The 11,992-nt window shown below is 43.5% G+C and overlaps 1 protein-coding gene across 1 annotated transcript; it reads right to left on the reverse strand.

Annotated features, from left to right (window-relative positions):
- Positions 1 to 930: 930 nt before the first annotated feature.
- Positions 931 to 1,533, reverse strand: LOC138517495 (uncharacterized). Its single transcript, XM_069632579.1, has one exon. It carries the CDS (start codon positions 1,531 to 1,533, stop codon positions 931 to 933), a length of 603 nt encoding a protein of 200 aa, XP_069488680.1.
- Positions 1,534 to 11,992: the final 10,459 nt, after the last annotated feature.

Consider the following 11,992-nt stretch of genomic DNA (forward strand, 5'->3'; position numbering starts at 1 on the left):
TTGGTTTCAAAGGGTACAACATTAAACCAAGCCTTGTTAAAGCGCATGGATCACCTAAAATATTAGCAGGAATGTACGAATAAGTGATGTTCCCACAGTAAAACAACCAACCAGGGGGAAGGTTTACATGGTTCAGATGGCTGGCAGTGGAAATAGCGATATTGCATACCATATTATTTGAAACATCAACATAGACATTTATAGATCTTGTAAACAATCGCTGCTCAAAATCAGTCATTTTCTCTTACGCGTTAATTTGCAATTGTTGTCACTTTCCAATTGAAGATGGATCACGATTCATTTGATAGCAGACATCAGTAGGAGCGATGTCATGTGTCATGATACGAGTCATGTTTCTCCATTTGTGGATAGTGTACGAACATAATTTACAGTACTCATGTACTGAAAAAGAATTCTGGACATCCGAATGCTCAACCACGGAATCATTATGCAATACTCCTTTAAATTAGGGGTAGGCGTTAAAATAGCCACAAGACAAGTTGAGATCAGATCTGCAGAGCTGTGTACATCCATTAAGCAGAAATGTGAAATGTTTTAAACTCGCTGGGCTAAATATACCCACACGTTTTTGGGTTGTCTGACAAGAGCTGAATAACCATGATGTGAAAAGGATGTCGAAACTCCAGAAGGGGGTAGAAGCAAGGCATTATTTTGCTGCCCCCACCGTTTCCTCCATGCGCCACGATAGGCTGCAACAGACACATCCTTTGGCATAGCACTGGTAGAAGTATCAGTTTTCATCCAGATCCCCCATTCCACTCGGAGAATAGAGACATCTGCCACATCCCTATCTGCCACATCCCCCGACATGTTCCCGGACCCTACCGAATGCACTCCAACGTGCCGCACTCAGCATACTCAGGATCTAAAGAATGTCAAAATTCTAAAACAAGATACCAGTGGAGTACATCACTCTCGCAAACATTTGTCAGCAGGAATATGAGTCCATTTCTTTTTCCCTGGCTCCACTACAAGAAACAATTGATCCTCCTCAGCTGCAACACCGTCTGCCAGAACAGGCGGACCAGTAGGTTTCTCTACCCATACCTTGGCACCTGATGAACCAAAACCTTTATCCCCACGAACTGTCAACAACATGGGTGGTTCCCCTTTTTGAACCCTGGATATTATTACAGGAATTAGTATCAATTGGGCCACTTGATCACCTTTAAATATCGGTAGCATATTCTCACCACTGTTGATGAGAATAACTTTAATTACACCTTGGTAATCTGCATTCACAATTCCTCCCAACACTTGAATACCTTTAAGGGCTAAACCTGATCTCAGGGCAATTAATCCCATATGTGCAGATGGAATCTGTACTCCAATTCCTGTATCAATCACAGAAATGCCTCTTGGTTCAAGCCGTATTTCCTCCCGTGCATGTAAATCCACCCCTGCAGACTCAGGAGTGGCACGATAAGGGGCCAAAGCACAAGGGGAAGTTTCCCAATACAACAGAGTTTCTATAGCTCGATTTGGTTTGATTTGTAAGGCCGGCGTTAACATGCGCATTAATGGCGTTTACAATGGGGTGGTTATTTAGAATTCGCACAGCTTCTAATATATGTTCTCGCCAGCCTTTCAAGGTGCCGTCACCAATTTTGCGCAATTGTTCTTTCAACAATCCATTCATTGGGCCTCATTACGAATCAGGCATTAAGGGGTTAACAGCGCCGTAAACGGCGCCGACCCTTAACGCCTGATTCCGAGGTCCCTTTGCGCCATGGTGAGTTTAACGCCTGCTTTTTGCAGGTGTTAAAATCCATGGCGCTAAGGGACCATGGTGCTAATTACGCCACCGTAATTTTTGGTGGCGTAATTAGCGCCTTCCCCACTCCCATTATGCCCTATGGGGCAAAACTGGGAATGGGAAAGGGTAAAATGGGAAATGGGGATTTACCGCCCCACTCACCTTGGAATGTGGCGGTAAATCCGCCATCCACCATAACTTACCGCCTGGGTCGTAATGAGGCCCATTCTCTCAATTAAACCAGAAGCTTCCGGGTGATAAGGGACATGAAAAATCCATTTGATTCCTTTTTCTTGACAATAATCTTGGACCACTTTCCCTTTAAAGTGGAATCCATTATCACTTTGAATTTGTAAAGGGATACCATAGTATACAGCCACCTGGTCCAGTAATTTAATCGTATTCGATTGGGTAGTTCTTTTACATGGTAAAACCATCAGGTAACCAGAATACGTGTCCACGATAGTGCACGCATATTGACATCCTCTACTAGAGGGCATAGGACCAATATAATTGATCTGCCAAATCTGTACAGGCAATTTACCTCGTTTCAATGTACCTCGTTTCAATGTACCCTGAATGTGTGGAATAGATCGATGTTTCTGATTTTGGCATGTAGGACATTGTAATATTATTGTTTTCACAATTTCTAATGGAATGCTAATTCCTCTATCTTGTGCCCACCTGATAGTAGCCTTCTCTCCGAGATCTCCACTCTTCTGGTGGGCCCATTTGCAATTCCCTCCAAATCATCCTCCTCAGTCCTTGCGTCCATGACTGCAATTTTTGCATGTTCATCTGCAACAGAATTTAACCATTGTTCTAATGAGTCTGTTGCGCAATGTACATCTACATGGTATACAGTCACAAAAGTATGCATCAGCATCTCTGCAATGTCTTGCCACTCCTCTTTTGCATGAATCTTCAATCCATTCTTTTTCCAAGTCAGCAGCCATACTACCAATCCATTTGCAACATACCATGAATCAGTGTAAATATGATAGATTCCAGGCGTTTCTTGCTTCAACGCCTGATACACAGCATATAATTCTGCGAATTGGCTACTCTTCCCTTTTCCCAAGGTGGTTAGCACCTTTTTCAATTTGGGATTGTACGTCACCACTTTCCAATTTCGCTCAATTCCCACATATTTGGCTGCGCCATCAGTAAGCCATGCAGGTTCGAATTGTTCATTTGATAAGTCTGCATATGGGATCACCCATTTAAATGGAGAATTTTCAACCATCCTCTCCCCCTCAGGTTCAATGTCCATCAACGGGACTCCCATCACTTGCTCATGTAATTTTGCCACGCCACCTTTACCGGGCTTGGCACGGTCCTGGATGTACCATTTCCATTTAATGATACTAGCCTCTTGTGCATGACCAATTCGGTGTCTCTTAGGGGAGCTCAGTACCCATTGCATAATTGGTATTTCAGGTCGGATCACTATGTCATGGCCCACTGTCATTTGTTCCGTATCCACGAGTGCCCAATAACTTGCTAGTAATTGTTTCTCAAAAGGAGTATATCTGCCACCTGCATCAGCTAACTTTCTGCTGCAAAATCCCAAAGGCACTCACTTCCTGTCTTGTTTTTACCATAGGCTTCAATTGGCATAGCCATCCTCTTTGGATACGTTCAGGTCCACCTCACCATCTGTCAATGGCCACAAATTTAGCACTCTTTGAATGGTGTCTTTAGTCAATTGGAATGCCATCTCTTGTTCCTCACCCCATTCGAAATTAAACTTTTTACGCGTAACATTGTAAAGAGGTGCCAAGATGTGTCCTAAATGTGGAATGCGCTGCCTCCAATACCCAAACATCCCAATAAACTGTTGTGCTTGTGTCTTTGTCCTCAGTTAAAAACTCAGGGATTTTCTGTTTTGCTTTTGGCACCATCTCACGGTGCCCATTATGCCATTGTATAACCAGGAAAATCACTGTTTCTGCTGACCCTAGGTTTTAGCATCATCAATCTCCCAACCCTCCTTGCATAATCCTTCTCGAATGAGATCTAAGTGCTCATTTTTGCCTTGAATCAAAATGTCATCAATGTAATGCACAATTTGTACATCAGGTTTAAATGGAATCTTATCCAAATGTTCAGCCACCAGCTGGTGACAGATTGTCAGACTATGCATGTAGCCCATTGGCAAACGTTTAAACGTATTCTGCCTCCCATTCCAAGGAAAAGCAAACTGCTCTTGGCATTCTTCTGCAATCGGTACAGTGAAGAAAGCATTAGCTAAAACTGTCACTGCATACCAAGTTCCCTCAAAAATTGTACATTTTCAATTAAAGTTACCGCATCCGGTACTGCGGGTATCAGCAGAGGAGTATTCAACTCGCGATAATCAACAGCCATTCTAAAGCTACCATCTGTTTTTTTAATAGGCCAGATCGGATTGTCGCAAGCTGTGGTGATGGAGCGCAGTACCCCCGCTTCAACATAACCTTTTATGCTTCCCAAAATTTCTTTCTACCCCCCGGAATTCGATATTGTTTCATTGAAACCCTATTTGTGGCAATCGGAACCTGCACCAGGGGCATCTTCAATTGTCCAACAACTAGAGGCATACAAGTAAACGCACTAACACCAAACCGATACATTTTACCCCATGTTTATTATAAGAAACACATCATGAAACTTACTGTTAGGAGGGCTGGGAGATCGGAACACATTTAGCTCTACTCAGTGCTCCTGCAACCCAAGACCAATCCCTTGACACATCTGCCACATTGGTTTTACTGGCAAATGGCTGAATCAATCTGGACGAACCCAAACTCCGATCACACAAGATCTCAATATCCTTATGCAAACCCACAAGAACGCACCATCCCCATTATTGTCCAGATTGCAGCCCTTCCCTACATAAGGTACCACATCAAAACCAAATATGGGTATAGTATTTTGTTCCTTCATTACAGACTCCAGGATCAATATGGAGCAGAAAGAAATACTTGCTCTATTCGTTTTAAAGTGATCTGAGAAATATATACTCTCAATATTACGAGAGGTAAGAGCCTCCAGGGATGGGATTGCATTGAACAACTCCAGTACATTAGTGAAATTCAGCACTACCTGTTCATTTTCCAGGAGAACGCTCTAAAGCAGAATTCTGAATTCTTGATCTGGATGTCGAGCTCTGCCCTTAGTTGAAGAGCCCACCTGTTCCCTGTCTATTTCTAATCCCCTCTGGACCAAGTGGACATCTGTCCCTAGAAAACACAGTGGGCTGCTTGCTGCTCTTGGAGCATTTAAGGATATTGAAAGTATTTGTGCCAGATGGATGCGCAAACACCCCATTTTTTAAACTAGGATTAGAGAGCCTTACAGAATCAGAATTCAAGCAATTACTCTTTAAGAATGGGTTAAAGGGCACGATTCTCTCAGCATCCAAGACTGCATCAGATGCACTTGGCTCTTTAACACCACAGACTCAAACTGAAAACCGAAACAGAAAGGAAAGGGATGAATAAACTGGAGTGGACACAGACCACCCCCAGTACAGACTGTGGACATCTCCCTATGTGAAGAAGCTCCCACAGCACCTGGAAGTAGGACGACGGTTAGAGGGGAACAGAGGAAACAACCAAACTGAGATGGAGTCAACATCCAACCCTAATCCCACCCAAAACCCGCACTCGCCCCTGATTTGCCACCGGGTACCACAGTATAGTGGAATCATTGGGGTATTAGCAATCACCACACTATCCGAGCTGTGGACATGGGCAGGTGCGCTAGCCGTATGAGCGGGAAGGGAAGACTGGGGGAGGAGGGGGCCAGATGCGAAAGGGACCTCGAAGGCCGGACGGATCCAGATCAGGACAGAGACGCAGGGGTGCTCCCAAAGCCTGCCTGGGGAGATTACAGAAGCCCAGCGCCTCAATTCAAGATAAAGATGCCAACTAACCAATTGCACTAACAATTTCCCCCTCTGCATACACCTCTCAAACTCCAAACACAACCACAAACCTACAGCACAACAAACCGCAAAAACGTCACTACATTGCAAAAACAAAACAAAAACACGACGACTACCCGTTGCAAAACACCCCAGGCCCAACCAATGGACCCACCGGGCTGAGGCCGCCAACAGCACACCACTGCTCTCTTACACTTTTCCAGGTACTTCCCACTAACCACCCCTCCCTCCCTTCCTTCCTTCCTTCCTTCCTTCCTCTTTTAGATCCGCCAGAGCGCCAGGGGACCACTCCGTTGGTGATAGTGCACGGTACCAATGTCCTTTAACATTAACATAAGCTGAGGGTGAATCATTCCAAAATATCAAATCCAGTAACAATTAATACTTGATATGCGTCTCTTTTCAATTGACCTATTTTCATATAAGTTTCTGTTTGTACCACTGAGGTTTCTTTGCCTCCCAATCCAGTAATCATAAAATGTCATCCCTTAAATCTGGAAGGATTTCCATGCATCAATGAGGTCTCCGCCCCGGTATCAATTAAGACACGCACCTCCTGTGTATTTCCTGAATGCCAAACAATTTAACTTTTACATGAGGCCGTCTGTCCACCTTAATATGAGCTGTTACCGGAGCTTTACCCGCATCCTATTCGTATTTGGAGTGCTTGTGTTGAGATTCCCTTTCTACCATCGCACTCACCATCTTTCTCAAATCTGCATGTTGGTTGGGAAGGCACAGACCTGTCGGAAGACTCATCGTCTCCCCCCTCTGGAGACAGTCCAGAAGGATCCACCTCCTGATTCTGCATACGTACTTCCTGAGGTTTGACTTGTTTAAAACACTCTTTGCCATCTAGGCCTCGTTTCTTATATAAAAAGTACATTTTCCTCATTTCAATCCCATCGATATCCTCTCTTGGCACACCATCCTTAAATAAAGTAAGAAACATGTCTTTTCTAGATAGGTGAGAATCTCGGCTGTCAAACATCTTCCCAGGAGTTAATTTTTCATTTAGCCCCTCCATCTCCTTGGACCGTTCTCCAGGTATGTCCCATTCCTCTAAATCTGCCAGTTGTCTAATGGCATCGACAACTTCACCAGTTATCTTACCCGTCATTCCCACAAATATGGTCATCATGACGTTCTTATATGCAGGAGGGGCCGTTCGAATAAGGACATTTCTAGCAGAAACAGATAGGTTCACCAACCCCATATGCTCCGGAGTTTCCATATGAATGGCCTCCTTCATAGCATGTTCTCCAACTCTTTGAATAGCTTCTTTTACTGTGTACCATTTTTTATCATCCATCAGCCAATCCGACGTAATCAGGTATACCTGATTACATCCCTGTGATGCAAGCTGCAAAAGAGACATTTGTCCTTCGTCACAATTGTTTTCTCGAGGACGGCCTGCGCGCAGGGTCTCCTGTATCTGAACATCTTGCGTCAAAAGCAAGAACCTAGCAGAGTCTGTTGCATCCACTAAGATACCCGCCGCCCCTCCATCTAACAATCTAACCATCTAGGCCAGCAAAGATTCACCAGCCCTCTGTTTCAATCGGTTATCTCCCCGACTTCCTGTTGTGAATAATCCTCAAGTGCCGTCATATCCACCACACCACCACCTGGATTCATCGAATGGCGAACCATCTTTCCACGTATTATGGGCTTAATCATTGTCTCTTTACAAGCCAGTTCTGATTTGGATACCATTTCTGGTCCAGACCCACTATCAGTAGCAGTACTATCGAACACATCTCCATCCCATTGATCGGTGTCCCAATCTACACCTGCGGAAGCAATCACAGTTGCCACCTTTCGTAAATTAACCCTTCCTCTTCTCTTTCGATATTTATAACGAGCCACCCTTACCGCAGCCCGTTCAGCTACTGCGTGGTATTTGTCTGCTTTATCATGATACAATTTAATTTGGAGCTGCTGCATTAACCCAATCTGTTCTTCAGCAGCTAATTCTTTCTCCAATTTTTGCACACTCGCCTGCAATTCCATATTTTGTTGATGTATCTTTTGAAAAACATGCAGCAGAATCCAACCCCTTCTCCCCATAGTCGAACATTCTTTACCCTTTTCCACCGGCACCTGTTGCAAACATTTTGCAACTTCTGTTGGACTCGCTTCTCCTTTACCAGTATCCCAGGTCTCACTCAGTTCTGCACCACATGCCCACCTTTGTGCGATTTTATCATATGGTCCCTTTGTCCACCCTGGGATAGTTACCTCAGGACAGTCTCCGCCAGCGGAGCTACTTTTTTCCCTAAATAGGGAACTCATGGTATCAAATGGAAGTTCCAACTCCCTATCATAAATGCTTCAACAAACACACACTGCTAGAATTGATTATTTTTCCTTTCAACTTCAATAGAAGAAAGAAAAAATATATATATTTTGTTTATTCACCTCTCAGAGTCCAAAACTTAAAATTCAATTTATTAGCAGGACCCTTTGGCATCAATACGAGCACAAAGACCCTGCTCACATTGCCCAAATGTTTTGCTTTTGCTTGGCCACATGTGGGGAACCCTTATGCTTACGTTTCCCCGGCTCCTGACAAAACGAGTTATTGGACTAAAAAAATCACACTTAGACTAATCGTTATAGTAACAATGAAAATGGCTTGTTATAGGTTCTTTATTCTTACTATATATATATATATACTTGGCATACATAATCAAACATATACTCAGATATATAAAAGCATATAAAAAGTAAGCATCACCGTTAGAATGGATGTTGAAGACACCTTCATCTTGGCCACTGCAACACTGCTTAATCCCAGAGCAGGTAGGCAAAGAGATCACTCGTACTAACGGGGTCTGAGGCAGAGCGTCCTCTCACTCAGCAAGACTTCATCGTCCAGGGGTTCAAGTTCTAACTCTCCTTGCCACAGAATGCCCTCTCTTTATGGGTCATTCCTCCGCCCCTTCTCAGTTATGACGACCCACGGCCGAAGAGTAGATCACAAGTGGAAGGGGCTGAGAGTGGAAAAAAACAGTCTGAAGGGGAAAAATCCAGTGCCCCTCTCCTTGCATTCATTCTCACACCACTTATCCTGCACCTGCTAATAAATCTGGCTCCCTCCCCGTATTCGTCCTTCAGTGGACAATACAAGAACTATTCTCCACAGTGAGTCCACTCAGCAACAATATTTATGTAGTTATTTGACCTTGCTCTGCTTTCGCTACTGAAATGCTTGTTTATTCTCCGAGGCCCGCGGAAACGCAGGCTTTTATTATAGTGATAGGAGATGAGTGTCCAAAATGGCTGCGCACCACCAGCACCATATTGTTTCAGCTCGCATTTCGCACAAGCATTACAAGCTCACGTAGGTAGTCCCTACTCTTTCTCATACCAGTAGTTTTTAGGGTGGTCAGATCATCTACTCTACAGAGATACATGGAAGTGTGTGGGATTATGGGACCCTGTATACAGTAGGAAGATAAGGGAAGTGGAGCATACTGTGTTCTTCCCAGACAGTCGCCCCTAGTCCCATAGGTGGAAACCCTCCACATGAGATCCACCCGCTGAGTACCACCCCCAGGGGGACTATCGGGTAGCGGTCTCGCCTCCCTGGCCTCATGGGAAGTGGCTTCCCCGAGGGGAGAAGGGATGACACCCGAGGATTTGTCACACTGCCCAATTTTTACTACAACACTCCTTCAATGTTTTCAGCCTACAGGGCTTACACCGAGAGTCGTCGTGGTAACTTGGAAGGCAACTATTGTACATGCGGTGTGTGTCCTTCCAAGAAAACGTAGTTTTGCAGCATGGACAGAATTTAAAAGGAGCATTCTCCATTGGGATGTCTGGGAACGTGCAAGCTAAATCTTATGTGTAAAGCTGCAATGGGGGTTTAAAGGCATTCTCTACGTTTTTAGTAAATATGAGAAACGTTATCCCTTCCTTACAGCATTTCCTTTTCGACGTGTTACGCCTTTCGCCGTTTGTTCATTGGACCGCCAATCTAGTCTCTGCACTCAGATGTAGGTTTCAACATGATTAGGCCCAGACGGTCGTTTGACAGAGACTCTGCATTTAGCATTCAACCTCGGTGGCAGAAAAAAAACAATCTAAGGACGTTGATGAGTGAAAGATCATGGGTACTGTGACGGCATCATGACGCAAGACACAGACAACAGACTTAAAGTTCAAACAAAGGTGTTTATTAACTTAAATGTCAGGACGGTTGAAAGCCTAACTTGCTCTATGCTAAGCTGGCACCAGCAAGGCCCCCTGGCCACACGGGCACGTGACATCAATATTTTGAGCCGTACGGAATTTTCATTCCTTACTATTCAAGGAACTAGAGCTCCGCTGTTCTACATCCTTCCCAAAATCCACAAGGATAGGTTGGATCCACCAGGTAGACCGATAGTGTCTTTATGTGGCTCCATCTTAGAACCTCTGGGCAAGTATCTTGATTATTTTCTCAAACCTCTTGCTGCTGATACTCCCACATATTTGACAGACACAACGGATGCCATTGTACACTTAGAGGGTTTACCCTTCAATACTGCTACCAACGTATTCATCACTTTAGACGTGGAATCGTTATATTCTAACATTCCACAGTCAGAATCTCTTCCCATTATTAAATTTATTTTGGACATGAGAGACGACCCTCAGCAGGTCCCCAGTGAATTCCTCATTGACCTCTTAGAAAACACACTCACAAAGAACTATTTTCGGTTCAAGGAGGACTTCTTTTTACAAATTAAAGGAACCACTATGGGAGCCTCATTTGCTCCAAACTATGCCACCTTGTTTATGTGGGCTTTTGAGAAGGTTTCCATCTTTGATTAATCCAATCCCTACCTTCAATCTATTATCTTCTATCGAATATATATAGATGATATTATAATAATTTGGGACAAAACTTTGGGCAATCACAAAACTTCTCACATGGATGAATTCCTTGAACGACCACCTTCGTTCACCATTACGGCTGACAACATGTCAATAGCCTTTTTGGACCTTTTATTGAAGGCACAGGATGGGGTAATTGCAGTAGATTTATATCGTAAACCCAAACATAGAAACACCATCCTCCACTTTGAAAGCTTTCATCCTCAATCATTAAGAGTTAGTATCCCCTATGGCCAATTTTTGAGGGCAAGACGTAATTGTTCTGACAAAACAGCCTTTTCCAAACAGGCCTACATTATTGAAAACAGACTTGCGGATCGGGGCTATCCTGGTCACATATTGCGACAATCCCGCAAGAGGGCATGCCATCAGCATCGCGAGATACTTTTAACAAAGAATACTCGCAACAAATCGAATCAGTCAAGAATGGTCTGTGTGATGACTTACAATACCCATCACTCTGCCATTAAGAAAGCAATTAGCAAGCATTTGCATCTTTTACAGCTGAACCACTCAGACTTGGTCCCTCCTAGGTTTGCTTTTAAAAAAGATAAAAACCTGAAGAGCTGGCTTTCGAGAGCTGATAGGTTCTCCTTTCCAATCGGACCTAAAACCATCACTGAGATGAAGGGTATGAACAGAGTTCAGGGGCATTTCCCATGTGGATATTGTTACCACTGCAGGTCAACAACAGCTACCACTACTGTGAACATCAACAACAGAGTATGGAAACTCAGGGACCATACTACATATAGCTCAAAGAACGTTATATATGCCGTTACATGTCCCTGTGTTAAAACCTACATTGTGAAGACCTCAAGACCTGTGAAACTCAGAATTTCCGAACACAAGTCGAGGATCCGCACTGGCAACTTTACATCTCCCCTGGCACTCCACTTCTCAGAACAACATCATAATTGTGAGGATTTACGCTGGTGGGCTGTTGAACAAATAAGAGGCTCTAACCCCTCTCTATACCTCTGCCAATAGACTATCTATTTGAGAAAACTGGTGGATTTATATTACCCAAAGTCATGTAGTGGGCCTCAATTCACAGGAGGAATGGGCTGCCACTGCCCCATTTCTTGTTCAACATTGAACTACTTTTTTGTAGTTTAGATTACTTCTCAGTTCTTCATAAATTATTGTAGTGTTATTTGCAGATATTTTATTTAGTTTTTTCATTGCTTGTTTTTTTCTTTCCTTCTTTCTCTTTGTTTATTTTCAAATGACAATAACATCTATAAATATATTAGTTTTGATTATTATGTTCTATACTTGATTGGTAAAATGGTATTTGAACTATTTCAGTTCAGTAAAATAGTAGTTGCCCCCACAGGGCTTTACTTTCATTATTGTTCGGTCTGCATCTGCGCTACCATTTGGCAGTGCATTTA

Source organism: Ambystoma mexicanum, chromosome 1p (genome assembly GCF_040938575.1).
Source record: "Ambystoma mexicanum isolate Mex_15411 chromosome 1p, UKY_AmexF1_1, whole genome shotgun sequence".
NCBI classification, from domain to species: domain Eukaryota; kingdom Metazoa; phylum Chordata; class Amphibia; order Caudata; family Ambystomatidae; genus Ambystoma; species Ambystoma mexicanum.